This window comes from Thalassophryne amazonica, chromosome 6 (assembly GCF_902500255.1).
Source record: "Thalassophryne amazonica chromosome 6, fThaAma1.1, whole genome shotgun sequence".
Taxonomy (NCBI): Eukaryota; Metazoa; Chordata; class Actinopteri; order Batrachoidiformes; family Batrachoididae; genus Thalassophryne; species Thalassophryne amazonica.
In genome coordinates this window covers 111,613,779-111,633,034 of record NC_047108.1, presented here as the reverse complement: position 1 = coordinate 111,633,034, position 19,256 = coordinate 111,613,779, and the positions used below count along the sequence as shown (strand labels likewise).

Sequence of the window (19,256 nt, the reverse complement as noted above, 5' to 3'; positions counted from 1 at the left end):
CCCCTGACACTTGCATGACTTTGACCTGCGCACTTGCACACACTCTGGCATACTCGAGAGTAAACTTGTCTCAGACTCTTGTAAACTGTGTGCAGCACGGAACTCGTAACAAGCTGGAGCCTGTTACAAGTTCCGTGAGTCTGGATTAATGGCTTTTACAGAAACATGGCTTAGCGACGATGTACCGGACAGCTTCATTCAAGTGGATGGATTTACACACATCCGCCTGGACAGGAACAAAAACTCTGGTAAAACACGGGGGGGTGGAGTTTGTTTATATGTTAAAGACAGGTGGTGTACAAACTTTGCTGTCAGAGACAGGGTATGTAACTCCGATCTTGAGCTCCTGTGTGTAACCTTACGACCTTATTACCTTCCTCGAGAATTCACAAATATATTTGTGTGTGTAGTTTATATTCCACCAAGTGGAAATGCCACCAGAGCAGCTAGTCAGATTTCAGATTGTGTCCATTCTCATTTTCAAAATAAACCGGATGCTGCCATGTTTGTTCTTGGTGATCTAAATCACTGCAGTTTAAATAAATCCCTGCCTGGCTTCTACAACCCCTGGCAAAAATTATGGAATCACCGGCCTCGGAGGATGTTCATTCAGTTGTTTAATTTTGTAGAAAAAAAGCAGATCACAGACATGACACAAAACTAAAGTCATTTCAAATGGCAACTTTCTGGCTTTAAGAAACACTATAAGAAATCAGTGAAAAAAATTGTGGCAGTCACTAACGGTTACTTTTTTAGACCAAGCAGAGGGAAAAAAATATGGACTCACTCAATTCTGAGGAATAAATTATGGAATCACCCTGTAAATTTTCATCCCCAAAACTAACACCTGCATCAAATCAGATCTGCTCGTTAGTCTGCATCTAAAAAGGAGTGATCACATCTTGGAGAGCTGTTGCACCAAGTGGACTGACATGAATCATGGCTCCAACACGAGAGATGTCAATTGAAACAAAGGAGAGGAAAATCAAACTCTTAAAAGAGGGTAAATCATCACGCAATGTTGCAAAAGATGTTGGTTGTTCACAGTCAGCTGTGTCTAAACTCTGTACCAAATACAAACAACATGGGAAGGTTGTTAAAGGCAAACATACTGGTAGACCAAGGAAGACATCAAAGCGTCAAGACAGAAAACTTAAAGCAATATGTCTCAAAAATCGAAAATGCACAACAAAACAAATGAGGAACAAATGGGAGGAAACTGGAGTCAACGTCTGTGACCGAACTGTAAGAAACCGCCTCACAGTCATTGATGATATGGGGCTGCATGTCACGTAAAGGCACTGGGGAGATGGCTGTCATTACATCATCAATAAATGCACAAGTCTACGTTGATATTTTGGACACTTTTCTTATCCCATCAATTGAAAGGATGTTTGGGGATGATGAAATCATTTTTCAAGATGATAATGCATCTTGCCATAGAGCAAAAACTGTGAAAACATTCCTTGCAAAAAGACACATAGGGTCAATGTCATGGCCTGCAAATAGTCCGGATCTTAATCCAACTGAAACTCTTTGGTGGAAGTTGAAGAAAATGGTCCATGACAAGGCTCCAACCTGCAAAGCTGATCTGGCAACAGCAATCAGAGAACGTTGGAGCCAGATTGATGAAGAGTACTGTTTGTCACTCATTAAGTACATGCCTCAGAGACTACAAGCTGTTATGAAAGCCAGAGGTGGTGCAACAAAATATTAGTGATGTGTTGGAGCGTTTTGTTTTTCATGATTCCATAATTTTTTCCTCAGAATTGAGTGAGTGCATATTTTTTTTCCCTCTGCTTGGTCTAAAAAAGTAACCGTTACTGACTGCCACAATTTTTTTTCCTGATTTCTTATAGTGTTTCTTAAAGCCAGAAAGTTGCCATTTGAAATGACTTTAGTTTTGTGTCATGTCTGTGATCTGCTTTTTTTCTACAAAATTAAACAACTGAATGAACATCCTCCGAGGCTGGTGATTCCATAATTTTTGCCAGGGGTTGTATCAATATGTTCAGTGTAGCACCAGGAGCAATAAGACTCTGGATAAGTGCTATGGGAACATAAGAGATGCATACACAGCCAGAGTCAGACCCCCCCTTGGCAATTCGGACCATAATGTAGTCCAGCTTCTCCCCACCTATTGATCAGCATTTAAATCTAGTAAACCTGAGGTCCACTCTGTTAAACTGTGGTCTGCTGACAAGATAGAGGAGCTGAAAGGATGTTTCTTGTGTACAGATTGGGACATTTTTTTCCAAAACACGGATATCAACAATGCCACAGAGGCAATTACTGGTTACATCTCTTTCTGTGTTGACTCAATCATTCCCCAAAAGATTATTAAGAAATACACAAATAATAAATCGTATGTCACACGGGAAATACGGGAATGTATTAATAGGAAGAAAGCAGCTTTTAAATCAAGGGACATTGCAGGGGTCAGGGTCACACAAAAAGATCTGAACCAGAAGATGAGAGATGCTTGACTGCAGCATAAGGAGCGCGCAGAACGTGACCTTTCCAGAGAAAACAACAAGAGACTGTGGGATTCTATTTGGGGCATGACAAACATGGACACAAAAAGGAAACCTGTAATTGACAATAATGAATTTTCAAAAGCCAATGAGCTAAATGATTTTTCTTTGCGTTTTGAGAGTGATAATCAGGAAGAGTGCAGGGAAATTTGAAGATTAGGCGTAATTTGCATGAGGACAGAATTTTAATTGACCCACAATCAGTTACTCAAGTTTTTAAATCAATGTATACTAATAAAGCGACAGGGCCAGACAATATGTCTGCTTTTCTTTTTAAAACATTTGCAGAGGAGCTCACTCCAGCTTGGCATCAACTCTTCCAGCTCTCTATTGATACTTATTCAGTACCTGAGCTTTGGAAGAGATCAGTTATTATTCCAGTCCCCAAGAAATCATGCCCCCAAGGGAATAATGATTTTCGGCCAGTGGCCTAATCTCTAATGTAATGAAAGCATTGGATAAACTGTTAATTCAGGAGCTTACTGTAGAGGTGGAGCCACACCTGGATCAGTATCAGTTTGCGTACAAAAGGAAGCAGAGTACAAGTGATGCCATTTTAACTATAATGAACTTGGTTTTAAAGCATCTTGAGAGTTCCTCTGCATATGCCAAATTAGTTTTTATTGATTTTAGTTCTGCTTTTAATTGTATCCGGTCGCATATCCTTTTTCAAAAAATGATTGAGCTGAATGTGAACCCTTTTTTAATTAAGTGGTATCATTCTTTTTTGACAAACAGGTCACAACAGGTGAAGGTCAATTCTGTCTGCTGTGATATTGCATTAAGTAGCACTGGTGCCCCTCAGGGCTGTGTTAGTTCACCTTTTTTTATTTACACTGTATACCAATGACTGCATCAGCTATCAGCCAAACCAGTATGTTGTTACATTTTCAGATAACACTGTAATACTCAGTTTGCTAAACACTAGTACTAATTCAAGTTGTCACAAATCTGGAGTGGACAGGTTTGTGAACTGGTGTGATGTCCATCAATTGCAGATTAATACTAATAAAACAGTGGAGATGTTGGTGGACCCTCGGGCTGTTGGAGACCGTAGTGTGGTCACCATACATGGACGTAACATTGAGCAGGTGGATTCGTATAAATATTTGGGGGTTTACATCGACAGCAACTTAAGTTGGCACATGCAAGTGTCAAGCGTTTGTGCCCGAATCCACCAGCGCATGGACTTTCTTCATCGACTCCGACTGTTTGGTGTATGTAGGAATATTATGCTGATTTTCTACAGAGCAACGATTGAGTCTGTGCTACGGTATGGTATTACTAGCTGGTTCTGTAATTTAACAGTTAAATCAAAAACTCAAATATTAAATCTGATTAAGATAGCTGGCAAAATCATGGGTATGGTGGTACCTGTGACTCCCCAAGAGTTGTTTGAACAGGCAGTTCTCAGATGTGCAGACAATATTTTAACAGATGCGTCTCATGTACTGCACTCTGAATATACTTTACTTAACTCGGGAAGGAGGTACAGGGTTCCTCTTTGTAAATATAATCAATATAAACATTCATTTATTCCATTATCAGTGAAGTTCATAAATCAGCAGATAGTTCAGGGAAGATAGTATAAGGTTATGTATTGCGGAATTTGCACAAATATGTTAATAATGTTGTGTATTTATATTTTATCTTTTGACTTACTGTGTTGTTTTTGATGTATGGGTGCTATGTACTGGATGTGTTGTTGTGTAGTAGACCCTGTCCAAGACAAATTTCTCCTTAGGGAGACAAATAAAGACACTTTGACTTTGACTTTGAGCTTCATGCAACTGGGCAAAGAAAATTTTGAAATGTTCAAAATCTCCATCATGCATTAATTACGACTCAGGGGTGCCCAAATTCGGTCCTCGAGATCTACCTTTCTGACACTTTTAGTTGTCTCCCTGCTCCAACACACCTGAATCCAATGAAAGGGTCATTAAAAGCCTGCTAAGGAGTCTTTCATTGGATTCAGGTGTGTTGGAACAGGGAGACAACTAAGAGTGTCAGGAAGGTAGATCTCGAGGACTGAAACTGGGCACCCCTGAATTACGTGAACGTCACATGAACATTACGTAAACAAGTCAAAAACACAGTGTGTGAGTGTGAGTGTCTGCGTCAGCGCACTGCATCAGAGCGCAGCTCTTCTGAACGATTATAATGAGATGTTAAATCTGTCATAAACATACTTTTACAGCTGCACACAAGAAGGAAAGAACATGCAACTGTTTTACCAAGCCATTACAATATAAACATTACAAATAATTACCTTTTTAGATAGCTCCAAATGCGCTCTCCACCTCATTCAGCGCGTGCCAATGGGAGAAAAGCTCCAGCTGGAACAGTCCCCTGTGATTCCGGAAGTGGTTAGAGCCGTTTTCAACAGCCAAAATGATTAATCCGTTACAAAATAATTATTTTATATACGCAGCATCCAGCACACAAAGCATGGCATCCAGCGGAACAAAGCACGGCGTCCAGCTGGGAGCACAGTGGGTGGGATCGTCATGATGATGTGCGTGCAAGTGCGCAGATCAAAGTCGTGCAAGTGTCAGGGCACCTTTACCTGTTGTTGTTGTTTCAGATGAGATGATTTCTTGATTAACATTATAAGGAATTGTGGATGATTATTTTTAGACAAATAAAATAAAATAGCATGAAAAGTAATGTTTACATTTTTAAGGGCCCCTTCACACGTGGCTGAATTGCGCACGAAGCAGGAATCATATGCAATATGTGTAAAATCGGAGCTGCCTCCAACACTGCATTCACCTGTTGCTACAACTATCTGTGCACACCAGCGGCTGAAAGACAGAATGTGCCCTGAGAGAGCCCATTCGATCCTTCTCGTGGCAGGTGTCGGCCAAATTCCAGGAGACACACGAACATCCAACACCGCTCGTTTGTCACTTAGAAAATGTGTGGCCATTTGTGTTGTCAGCACGAAAATAGTGAGCAGATTATCACCTTCGAGCTGGGTGTGAAATTTGTCTAAGTGCCCCCACAAGTGTGGCGTTGCAAAAAGCAACACACGTGGTGTGCCAAAGTGTCAGCTCCCCCCGCAAGACGTGTTGTGTGTGTGAATTGCGCCTGTGGTGCGTTCTATCCCCTCATTCGCAACACATGTGGCGGATGGGGGGATAACTAAATAGCAGTAAAAATAATTAAAAAGAAATGATCACATAACACAGAGACAGAGTGATACGTTGGTGTGTGTGCTGAACTGACAGGAGGCATGGCTGCTGGCAGCCGCAGCTGTTGAGATCTTGGACGGACATGAACTTACAACTGTCCACTGTGACGCATGTGTGTCTGCTTGCTGTCCTCACGTGGACATACAGAAAAACATATATCGCTGTTGCGAAGGGCTGCAGTGACTGAGCCCACGGTGCGCACATTGACAGGCTGCCCCATGTGAAACAGACCATCATATTATAACACGCAGCAGGCGATCTGAATGTCACATCACCCACGTGAGCTCTGTTCCACATGACAGTGTCTGTCATTTAATGTAAAAATATAAAAGGAAACAACTTTTTAAAATAATAAAAAAAAGTTGCTGTTTAAGAACCTTTGTTTTATTTATAGAAACGTAGCAGGTGGTGTTGTTTTTTAGAGACGACAGGTGAGCTGGACTCTCAGGACATTTAACCAGCACATTTAACTTCTTCCACCTGGACTTCAGGTTTTGGTGTTCAGCTCTAACACTGGAAGTTTTTGAAGTGTGTTTGTAATTAGGTTGTGTACACAGCAAATATTCCTGATGTGGACAAGTAAAAAATATATATATCTTAAAATATAAAGAAACACAAAACAGTTAAAAACAAGAACAAACAGAGATTTCAGCTGTCCGCCAATCTGGGTCCCCAAAATTCAGTGGAGTCTTCCATGGCCTAATATCTATTTGTGGTGAAAATTTGGTGAGAATCCGTGAAGTAGTTTTGACATAATCCTTCAAAGCCTATATAAAGTAAAACTTGATCCAGAATCCGCATCCAGATCAACTCCAAAATGTAATGGAACCTTCCATGGTGCAATATGTATGTGTGTTGAAAATTTTGTCAAAATCTGTGCAGTAGTTTTGACATAATCTTGCTACCAGACAGACAGACAAATAAATAAATAAACACAAGTAATTTTATTAGATTAGATAGAACTTTATTGATCCCTTGGGAAGACTCCTTCAGGAAAATTGAGGTTCCAGCAGCATTGTATAGCAGCACACAGGATAAGAAGCACACAGAGTATCAAAAGTGAAACACAGTTTGCAATATAAATACACACTATAAATACCAGACATACTGATCAATACTGGTTTACTGGCTCCTACTGTTGATCTCCTTCCCATCCTCTGTCTTCCTGTTACTCCTCCTCCCCCTGAGTGAGGAGTTGTACAGTCTGATGGCCTGAGGATCAAAGGAGCTTTTCAGTCTATTGGTCCTGCACTTAGGAAGGAGCAGTCTGTGGCTGAAGAGGCTCCTCTGGTTGCTGATGACGGTGTGCAGAGGGTGACTGGCATCATCCATAATGTCCAGCAGTTTGTCCAGTGTTCTCTTCTCTGCCAAAGTCAACAGCGAGTCCAGCTTCATGCCAACCACAGAGCCAGCCCACCTGATCAGTTTGTCCAACCTGGATGGGTGTTCTTGGATGTGCTGCTCCCCACCACCCCCCACCTCATCCTTGGCAGATGTAAAAATAAACTAAAAAAATCAAAGTTATTTAAAGTAGTCTTTTTTTGTAATAGTCACAGAAGCAACAATTAAAAAACTAGCTTTATTTGGTAAAAATAAAAATAGATTGAAGCATATACAAATTAAAACGTTCACTCAGCTCGACGGTGATTCTGCAGCTAAAAGGCTAAGCTAACCTTAGCCGAGCATTAAATCTTCAGCAGTGCAGTAATGTCACATTTTATCTTTAAATTATTCTCACTTCAGACAGATTTGCAGAACTAAGCTCCATTGCTCAAACTGGGTGTTTGTACAAGTATATATCCAAAAGTGAGGATTTTCAGATAGAGTGTGTCTGCTCCCTCACCCCGGCTGTGGTGTCTAACTCAGGCCCAGAATGAGGCCTGAACCCAGCTGCTCCGTGTGGCTCTGCCCACTGTGGCAGCAAGATCAATCCCATCGCCTGCTCAGTCCTCACTCAGCTTGGTGTCACTCTGAAAACTCCCTGAAAAAAGTTTCTCCCAGCAGAATGATGGGAGACTTGTCCTGCTGCTTTTTGTGGTTCTGGCAGATGCGAATCCAAGATGGCAATTGTCCTGCTTTATCGGCCTTTGGAAAAGCCATAGATTGATGTAGGAATCTCCAGCCCCCTGCCTCGTCCAACATGTCGAATGCCTCCAAAGCGTTCGACGCGAGGGGAGGCATCATTTGACGCTGATGAAGCCTGCAGTCCGAAAGGCCCTGAAGACAGATTTTTGACTGAGGAAACCAATAAAACCATCAGGATTAACTGGTTTGAACTCATGAATACTTCTGTCTGCTTTGGCAAATTTTAACTTCTTTTTTGTTATTTTTTACTTTTTCATCAGTAAGATGTTCAAAAGTAAAAAGACATTTTCATAAAATGTGGATGTTTGTGTTACTGCAGTTCGACTTTGTCCAGTAGATTAAAAGCTGCCGCAGGACTCAGTCATATCATCTGAAAGCACTCTCGCTTATTCATGAACAAATTCATAATTATTAAAACCTAAATCACACCAGAGTGAACCTTCATGTCTTCATGTCTCAGAGACACTGTTGACATGAAAGAGATGATGATGATGATTTCAACTTTTGCTGAGCTTTTATTGAGTGTGTGTGTGTGTGTGTGTGTGTGTGTGTGTGTGTGTGTGTGTGTGTGTGTGTGTGCGTGTGTGCGTGCATGTGTGTGCGTGCATGTGTGTGTGTGTGTGCGTATGTGTGTGTGTGTGTGTGTGTGTGTGTGTGTGTGTGTGTGTGTGTGTGTGTGTGTGTGTGTGTGTGTGTGTGCGTGCATGCCTGTGTGTGTATGTGTGTGACACACTGTAGGGAGGATGACAAGAACTCTGTGGACATTCATGACAACCCTCCAGCTCCTGACAACGTGGTGAAGGAGGACAGAGACACTGTGAGTGACACCACCATGCTCCCCCCCCATACACCCCCCAGCCACCTGAGCAGATTTAAATGGCAACAAACTGAGACTAGTGGAATGTAACACAACGTCAGCTGGACACGTGGGATTTGGGCCTCATGTGTCTGCAGCTGTTCTGTGCCACTGAGGGGGAAAAAAAAATCAAAGATCAAAGGGGAGGTGATGGTCTAGTGGTTAAGTGTTGGGCTTGAGACCAGAGGATCCTTAGTTCAAATCCCAGCCTGACCGGAAAATCACTAAGGGCCCATGGGCAAGGTCCTTAATCCCCTAGTTGCTGTGTGTAGTGGGCGCCTTGCATGGCAGCAGCCTGACATTGGGGTGAATGTGAGGCATTATTGTAAAACACTTTGAGCATCTGATGCAGACGGGAAAGTGCTATATAAATGCAGTCCATTTACAAACAGAAATCTGAACAAGAAGCAAACTGACCTGATAAAACGAGGATCAATCAAACTTTTGATCATTTAAGATCGAAGTAGAGGTACCTTGAGAGAAATGGGGTCCTACTTTTATTGCAAAGTACACTGACCTTGCCTTGAAGAATAAGAATAAGCTCAACTTTATTTTATTTATTTTGCCAAAGTACCAAAACAGTGCAGCCGGTCTGCTCTGTGTTAGCCTGATCCTGTTAGATCTCAGAAGCTCAGCAGAGCAGGATCTGGTTAGTACTTGGATGGGAGACCTCTTTGGAACACCAGCGGCTGTGTGTGTTTCTCCAGGTAAAACTGGAGTTGCGTCAGGAAGGGCATCCAGCGTAAAACTTGTGCCAATTACCAATGCAGATCTGGCTGTATCTGCTGTGGTGACCCCGAACAAAACCGGGAGCAGCCGAATGAACAACAACAACCAGAGTACCAAAACAGTAACAATAAACAGTGAACAATGTTCTTTTTTAAAAGACATTTGCACAAGATATTTGACAATATTGCACATAGCTCTGAGTAACTGAATACCTCTGTTCATTATGTAACTGAATAATATGTTCATTATAACTCCTCCCCTCTCTGCAAGATAAATTCCTGCAGAGAGGGGAGGAGTTATAGAGTCTGCCACAGGTAGGAAGGACCTCCTGTGGGGTTCTGTGGTGCACCTCGGTGGCCTCAGTCTTTGGCTGAAGGTGCTCTGACAGGACGTCAGTGTGGCATGCAGGGGGTGGGAGATGTTGTCACGAATGGTGAGCAGTTTCCTCAGCATCCTCCTCTCTGACACCTCCACCACAGACTCCAGCTCCACCCCCAGGACAGAGCCAGCGCTCCTGATGAGCTTGTTGAGTCTTTGCATGTCAGCTGCCTTCAGCCTGCTGCCCCAGCACACTACAAACATAAAACATCTGCAACATATTTCTGCAGACATTGACAGATCTGAGCCTCCTGAGGAAGTACAGTCGGCTCTGACCTTTCTGATATACAGTATCTGTGTTTACAGTCCAGTCCAGTTTGTTGTCTATGTGGACACTCAGGTACTTGTAGTCCACAATGTCCACCTCCGTTCCATTAATGGTAACTGGGTTCAGATGGGTCTTTTGTCTTCTGAAGTCCACCACCAGCTCCTTCATCTTAGCTACGTTGAGCTGCAGGTGGTTGAGTCCACACCACTCCACAAACCTGTCCGCCACACTCCTGTACTCAGCCTCCTGGTCACTGCCGATGCAGCCCACAATGGCAGAGTCATCTCAAAACGTCTGCAGGTGGCAGGACTGTGACCAGAACCTGAAGTCTGAGGTGTAGAGTGAGAACAGGAAGGGAGACAGGACTGTGTGATGTGATGTAATGTCCCGAAGCGTCACATACTGTGGGGGTGGCCTGTGAGGTAGTTGGTAATCCAGACCACCAGTGGAGCCTCCACCTTCATGTCATGTAGCTTATCGCTGAGCATGTCAAGCCAGATGGTGTTGAAGGCACTGGACAAGTTGAGCTGGTACGTGAACTGCAGGAGGAGATGATTCAGTGACTGTGTGGAGGTGCCTCAGGATGAGCCTCTCAAGTGACTTCATAACATGTGATATTAGGGCCACAGGTCATTAAGTGTGTTGGGGTTCTTGTTCTTTGGGACAGGAACCAGGCATGTGGTTTTCCACCACTTAGGAACAACCATATGGCTCAGGCTCAAGTTAAAGATCTGCTGAAAAATTCCACACAGCTGGACAGCACATTGCTACAGAACTCTGGGGCCGAGGCCATCAGGACCCACAGCCTTTCCCGGACACAGGAGAATAATTCTCTTCTCACCTTCTCTGCAGTGATGGTGATGGGAGGCATTGGGGAGTATGAGGGAGTGGTGGAGGGAGGGGAGTGGAGTTGATTGGAGTGTGTGGTGAGTGCACAGGGAAGGTGGGCACTGAGAGGAGCTGGGCAGAGGGTGGGCAGAGTCCATGTCATCAATCCTGTTGAAGAACAGGTTTAGTTCATTGGCCTCATGAAGGTCTCCTTCCATCATGTGAAGGAGACCAAATGTGAAGTTAGCGACACCAGCAACCATAGTCAATTGTCTTCCGGGGGCCAGAGCAGGCGACATTGAAGGAAATTTGAAACTGCTGGCTAAGGCTAAGCGTAAATTTGGTAAGATTGTAATTCATGTCGGCAGTAATGACACCCGGTTACGCCAATCGGAGGTCACTAAAATTAACATTAAATCGGTGTGTAACTTTGCAAAAACAATGTCGGACTCTGTAGTTTTCTCTGGGCCCCTCCCCAATCGGACCGGGAGTGACATGTTTAGCCGCATGTTCTCCTTGAATTGCTGGCTGTCTGAGTGGTGTCCAAAAAATGAGGTGGGCTTCATAGATAATTGGCAAATCTTCTGGGGAAAACCTGGTCTTCTTAGGAGAGACGGCATCCATCCCACTTTGGATGGAGCAGCTCTCATTTCTAGAAATCTGGCCAATTTTCTTAAATCCTCCAAACTGTGACTATCCAGGGTAGGGACCAGGAAGCAGAGTTGTAGTCTTATACACCTCTCTGCAGCTTCTCTCCCCCTGCCATCCCCTCATTACCCCATCCCCGTAGAGACGGTGCCTGCTCCCAGACCACCAATAACCAGCAAAAATCTATTTAAGCATAAAAATTCAAAAAGAAAAAATAATATAGCACCTTCAACTGCACCACAGACTAAAACAGTTAAATGTGGTCTATTAAACATTAGGTCTCTCTCTTCTAAGTCCCTGTTGGTAAATGATATAATAATTGATCAACATATTGATTTATTCTGCCTTACAGAAACCTGGTTACAGCAGGATGAATATGTTAGTTTAAATGAGTCAACACCCCCGAGTCACACTAACTGTCAGAATGCTCGTAGCACAGGCCGAGGCGGAGGATTAGCAGCAATCTTCCATTCCAGCTTATTAATTAATCAAAAACCCAGACAGAGCTTTAATTCATTTGAAAGCTTGACTCTTAGTCTTGTCCATCCAAATTGGAAGTCCCAAAAACCAGTTTTATTTGTTATTATCTATCGTCCACCTGGTCGTTACTGTGAGTTTCTCTGTGAATTTTCAGACCTTTTGTCTGACTTAGTGCTTAGCTCAGATAAGATAATTATAGTGGACGATTTTAACATCCACACAGATGCTGAGAATGACAGCCTCAACACTGCATTTAATCTATTATTAGACTCTATTGGCTTTGCTCAAAATGTAAATGAGTCCACCCACCACTTTAATCATATCTTAGATCTTGTTCTGACTTATGGTATGGAAATAGAAGACTTAACAGTATTCCCTGAAAACTCCCTTCTGTCTGATCATTTTTTAATAACATTTACATTTACCCTGATGGACTACCCTGCAGTGGGGAATAAGTTTCATTACACTAGAAGTCTTTCAGAAAGCGCTGTAACTAGGTTTAAGGATATGATTCCTTCTTTATGTTCTCTAATGCCATATAATAACACAGTGCAGAGTAGCTACCTAAACTCTGTAAGTGAGATAGAGTATCTCGTCAATAGTTTTACATCCTCATTGAAGACAACTTTGGATGCTGTAGCTCCTCTGAAAAAGAGAGCTTTAAATCAGAAGTGCCTGACTCCGTGGTATAACTCACAAACTCGTAGCTTAAAGCAGATAACCCGTAAGTTGGAGAGGAAATGGCGTCTCACTAATTTAGAAGATCTTCACTTAGCCTGGAAAAAGAGTCTGTTGCTCTATAAAAAAGCCCTCCGTAAAGCTAGGACATCTTACTACTCATCACTAATTGAAGAAAATAAGAACAACCCCAGGTTTCTTTTCAGCACTGTAGCCAGGCTGACAAAGAGTCAGAGCTCTATTGAGCTGAGTATTCCATTAACTTTAACTAGTAATGACTTCATGACTTTCTTTGCTAACAAAATTTTAACTATTAGAGAAAAAATTACTCATAACCATCCCAAAGACGTATCGTTATCTTTGGCTGCTTTCAGTGATGCCGGCATTTGGTTAGACTCTTTCTCTCCGATTGTTCTGTCTGAGTTATTTTCATTAGTTACTTCATCCAAACCATCAACATGTTTATTAGACCCCATTCCTACCAGGCTGCTCAAGGAAGCCCTACCATTATTTAATGCTTCGATCTTAAATATGATCAATCTATCTTTGTTAGTTGGCTATGTACCACAGGCTTTTAAGGTGGCAGTAATTAAACCATTACTTAAAAAGCCATCACTTGGACCCAGCTATCTTAGCTAATTATAGGCCAATCTCCAACCTTCCTTTTCTCTCAAAAATTCTTGAAAGGGTAGTTGTAAAACAGCTAACTGATCATCTGCAGAGGAATGGTCTATTTGAAGAGTTTCAGTCAGGTTTTAGAATTCATCATAGTACAGAAACAGCATTAGTGAAGGTTACAAATGATCTTCTTATGGCCTCGGACAGTGGACTCATCTCTGTGCTTGTTCTGTTAGACCTCAGTGCTGCTTTTGATACTGTTGACCATAAACTTTTATTACAGAGATTAGAGCATGCCATAGGTATTAAAGGCACTGCGCTGCGGTGGTTTGAATCATATTTGTCTAATAGATTACAATTTGTTCATGTAAATGGGGAATCTTCTTCACAGACTAAAGTTAATTATGGAGTTCCACAAGGTTCTGTGCTAGGACCAATTTTATTCACTTTATACATGCTTCCCTTAGGCAGTATTATTAGACGGTATTGCTTAAATTTTCATTGTTACGCAGATGATACCCAGCATTATCTATCCATGAAGCCAGAGGACACACACCAATTAGCTAAACTGCAGGATTGTCTTACAGACATAAAGACATGGATGACCTCTAATTTCCTGCTTTTAAACTCAGATAAAACTGAAGTTATTGTACTTGGCCCCACAAATCTTAGAAACATGGTGTCTAACCAGATCCTTACTCTGGGTGGCATTACCCTGACCTCTAGTAATACTGTGAGAAATCTTGGAGTCATTTTTGATCAGGATATGTCATTCAAAGCGCATATTAAACAAATATGTAGGACTGCTTTTTTGCATTTACGCAATATCTCTAAAATTAGAAAGTTTGTTGTGTGGGCCGCTGAAGAGGAGGTACTGCTGGCCCACCACCACCAGAGGGCACCCTGCCTGGAGTGCGGGCTCCAGGCACCAGAGGGCGCTGCCGCCTAACAGGAGTAGCCGGGGTGACAGCTGACACTCATCACCTATGACAGCTGTCACCACTCATCTGATCAGCATCAGTATATCAGCAAGACGTCATCTCCACCTCTTTGCCGAGATATCGCTTTACCAGGAAGGTAACGTTCTCAGCTGGCTGTGAGATTTATTCGACAGTAACCTTTTGTGACTTTTTGTGTATCGTGTAACAGACTCTTTTTCCAACAAGAGGTGGAGTTGGTTTTCCTGCCGTGTGAATTGCTGGGTGCATACGCGCCCACCTTTAATTGTTTTTTTGTTCCTCGCCAGCAGTACCAGATCCGACACGCGGAGGCAGTGGCCACCTGGGAGTTCGGGACTTGGCGGCTCCAGTATTCCCGGGGTCTGGTGGCGGAGGAAATCGTGTGGTTCCGTTTCTACTTTGGACAGACGTCTCCTATCTTCGAGCCTGCCCACACGACACCTGTTGCGATTTGACCTTTTGTCTATTATTGTAATCTGTTGTGTTTGTTGTGCCCTTTCACAACAGTAAAGTGTTGTATTTGACTTCCTCCATTGTCCGTTCATTTGCGCCCCCTGTTGTGGGTCCGTGTACCTACACTTTCCCAACAAAGTTCTTGTCTCAGAGTGATGCTGAAAAACTAATTCATGCATTTATTTCCTCTAGGCTGGACGTAGACTGCTGGGGGGGTTCCCATGATGCACTGTTTCTTTCTCTTTTTGCTCTGTATGCACCACTCTGCATTTAATCATTAGTGATCGATCTCTGCTCCCCTCCACAGCATGTCTTTTTCCTGGTTCTCTCCCTCAGCCCCAACCAGTCCCAGCAGAAGACTGCCCCTCCCTGAGCCTGGTTCTGCTGGAGGTTTCTTCCTGTTAAAAGGGAGTTTTTCCTTCCCACTGTAGCCAAGTGCTTGCTCACAGGGGGTTGTTTTGACCGTTGGGGTTTTACATAATTATTGCATGGCCTTGCCTTACAATATAAGGCGCCTTGGGGCAACTGTTTGTTGTGATTTGGCGCTATATAAAAAAAAAATTGATTGATTGATTGATCATCTGGTCTGCCTTCTTACCATGAACAGTGATGGTTCTCCTGCCCCATGTTGTTCTGCTGGAGCTTCCTTTCCAGTTTCCTCCTGTAACTGTCCTTCCCCTCTGATCTTCTTCCTCAGTTCTTGCTGCACCCTCTCCAGCTCCTCTCTGTCTCCACTCCTGAATGCAGCCTTCTTCTTGTTCAGTGTCACCTTGATGTCCTTGGTCACCCACATTTGTTGTTGGGGTAATGGTGCACAGTGTTGGTTGGGATGATATTGTCTGTACAGAAGTTGATAAATGCAGTCTGAAATGCTGTAGATATCCTCTCCCTGTGCATCACAGAGCACACCCAGGTGCCGCTGTCACCGATCGAATGGTCCCCCTTAAAAATCGGTCCACCCTGTCTTCACGGTGCATGCATAATTTCGGAACATCAGCAGCGATTCATTGATTATCACCTTGTTTCTGCTTCAAACTGCCTCCAGTCATCATCTGTCTCAGCCACAGATATCTGACGCTTTTGTACAACAATCATTCCCACATAAATTCAGCATTATTTCATCATAAAAGATGGGGAACCAATCAGTTAGTTCAGTAGGTGTATCTCACAGACAGCAGGCAAGCTCAGTGGGCATGTCTCGCAGACAGTAGACAAGCTTGGTGGATGTGTCTCACAGACAGTAGATGAGCTAGGTGGGCGTGTCTCACAGACAGTCGGTGAGTCAGTAGGTGTGTCTAACAGACAGCAAACAAGCTCAGTGGGGGTGTCTCACAGACAGTAGACAAGCTCAGTGGATGTCTCACAGACAGTCGGCGAGCTAGGTGGGTGTGTCTCACAGACAATAGACGAGCTAGGCGGATGTGTCTCACAGACAGTAGACAAGCTTGGTGGATGTGTCTCACAGACAGTAGATGAGCTAGGTGAGCGTGTCTCACAGACAGTCGGTGAGTCAGTGGGTGTGTCTAACAGACAGCAAACAAGCTCAGTGGCTGTGTCTCACAGACAGTCGGCGAGCTAGGTGGATGTGTCTCACAGACAGTAGACAAGCTCAGTGGATGTGTCTCACAGACAGTAGACGAGCTTGATGGGCGTGTCTCACGGACAGTAGATGAGCTCAGTGGGCGTGTCTCACAGACAGTAGACGAGCTTGGTGGATGTGTCTCACAGACAGCAGATGAGCTAGGTGGGTGTGTCTCACAGACACTCGGTGAGTTAGTGGGTGTGTCTAACAGACAGCAAACAAGCTCAGTGGGCGTGTCTCACAGACAGTAGACGAGCTAGGTGGATGTGTCTCACAGACAGCAGATGAACTAGGTGGGCGTGTCTCACAGACAGTAGACGAGCTTGATGGGCGTGTCTCACAGACAGTAGATGAGCTCAGTGGGCGTGTCTCACAGACAGTAGACGAGCTTGGTGGATGTGTCTCACAGACAGCAGATGAGCTAGGTGGGTGTGTCTCACAGACACTCGGTGAGTTATTGGGTGTGTCTCACAGACAGCAGATGAGCTAGGTGGGTGTGTCTCACAGACACTCGGTGAGTTATTGGGTGTGTCTAACAGACAGCAAACAAGCTCAGTGGGCGTGTCTCACAGACAGTCGTCAAGCTCAGTGGCTGTGTCTCACAGACAGTAGACGAGCTAGGTGGATGTGTCTCACAGACAGTAGATGAGCTTGATGGGCGTGTCTCACAGACAGTAGACGAGCTTGGTGGATGTGTCTCACAGACAGCAGATGAGCTAGGTGGGCGTGTCTCACAGACACTCGGTGAGTCAGTGGGTGTGTCTAACAGACAGCAAACAAGCTCAGTGGGCCTGTCTCACAGACAGTAGACAAGCTCAGTGGTTGTGTCTCACAGGCAGTCAGCAAGCTAGGTGGATGTGTCTCACAGACAGTAGATCAAATCAAATCAATTTTATTTATATAGCGCCAAATCACAACAAACAGTTGCCCCAAGGTGCTTTATATTGTAAGGCAAGGCCATACAATAATTACGGAAAAACCCCAACGGTCAAAACAACCCCCTGTGAGCAAGCACTTGGCAACAATGGGAAGGAAAAATTCACTTTTAACAGGAAGAAACTTCCAGCAGAACCAGGCTCAGGGAGGGGCAGTCTTCTGCTGGGACTGGTTGGGGCTGAGGGAGAGAACCAGGAAAAAGACATGCTGTGGAGGGGAGCAGAGATCAATCACTAATGATTAAAAGCAGAGTGGTGCATACAGAGCAAAAAGAGAAAGAAACACTCAGTGCATCTTGGGAACCCCCCAACAGTCTAAGTCTATAGCAGCATAACTAAGGGATGGTTCAGGGTCACCTGATCCAGCCCTAACTATAAGCTTTAGCAAAAAGGAAAGTTTTAAGCCTAATCTTAAAAGTAGAGAGGGTGTCTGTCTCCCTGATCCGAATTGGGAGCTGGTTCCACAGGAGAGGAGCCTGAAAGCTGAAGGCTCTGCCTCCCATTCTACTCTTACAAACCCTAGGAACTACAAGTAAGCCTGCAGTCTGAGAGCGAAGCACTCTATTGGGGTGATATGGTACTATGAGGTCCCTAAGATAAGATGGGACCTGATTATTCAAAACCTTATAAGTAAGAAGAAGAATTTTAAATTCTATTCTAGAATTAACAGGAAGCCAATGTAGATAGGCCAATATGGGTGAGATATGCTCTCTCCTTCTAGTCCCCGCTAGTACTCTAGCTGCAGCATTTTGAATTAACTGAAGGCTTTTCAGGGAACTTTTAGGACAACCTGATAATAATGAATTACAATAGTCCAGCCTAGAGGAAATAAATGCATGAATTAGTTTTTCAGCATCACTCTGAGACAAGACCTTTCTAATTTTAGAGATATTGCGCAAATGCAAAAAAGCAGTCCTACATATTTGTTTAATATGCGCATTGAATGACGTATCCTGATCAAAAATGACTCCAAGATTTCTCACAGTATTACTAGAGGTCAGGGTAATGCCATCCAGATTAAGGATCTAGTTAGACACCATGTTTCTAAGATTTGTGGGGCCAAGTACAATAACTTCAGTTTTATCTGAGTTTAAAAACAGGAAATTAGAGGTCATCCATGTCTTTATGTCTGTAAGACAATCCTGCAGTTTAGCTAATTGGTGTGTGTCCTCTGGCTTCATGGATAGATAAAGCTGGGTATCATCTGCGTAACAATGAAAACTTAAGCAATGCCGTCTAATAATACTGCCTAAGGGAAACATGTATAAAGTGAATAAAATTGGTCCTAGCACAGAACCTTGTGGAACTCCATAATTAACCTTAGTCTGTGAAGAAGACTCCCCATTTACATGAACAAATTATAATCTATTAGATAAATATGATTCAAACCACCGCATCGCAGTGCCTTTAATACCTATGGCATGCTCTAATCTCTGTAATAAAATTTTATGGTCAACAGTATCAAAAGCAGCACTGAGGTCTAACAGAACAAGCACAGAAATGAGTCCACTGTCTGAGGCCATAAGAAGATCATTTGTAACCTTCACTAATGCTGTTTCTGTACTATGATGAATTCTAAAACCTGACTGAAACTCTTCAAATAGACCATTCCTCTGCAGATGATCAAGTTAGCTGTTTTACAACTACCCTTTCAAGAATTTTTGAGAGAAAAGGAAGGTTGGAGATTGGCCTATAATTAGCTAAGATAGCTGGGTCAAGTGATGGCTTTTTAAGTAATGGTTTAATTACTGCCACCTTAAAAGCCTGTGGTACATAGCCAACTAATAAAGATAGATTGATCATATTTAAGATCGAAGCATTAAATAATGGTAGGTCTTCCTTGAGCAGCCTGGTAGGAATGGGGTCTAATAGACATGTTGATGGTTTGGAGGAAGTAACTAATGAAAATAACTCAGACAGAACAATCGGAGAGAAAGAGTCTAACCAAATACCGGCATCACTGAAAGCAGCCAAAGATAACGATACGTCTTTGGGATGGTTATGAGTAATTTTTTTCTCTACTAGTTAAAA

The 19,256-nt window shown here is 43.2% G+C and overlaps 1 protein-coding gene across 1 annotated transcript in view; it reads left to right on the top strand.

Annotated features, from left to right (window-relative positions):
• Positions 1-19,256, top strand: part of stac3 (SH3 and cysteine rich domain 3) — a 36,607-nt gene that overhangs the window by 1,195 nt on the left and 16,156 nt on the right. The window contains exon 2 of the mRNA XM_034173144.1: positions 8,552-8,630. Coding sequence (XP_034029035.1) covers positions 8,552-8,630 — 79 coding nt within the window. The remainder of the gene's footprint in view (positions 1-8,551; positions 8,631-19,256) is intronic.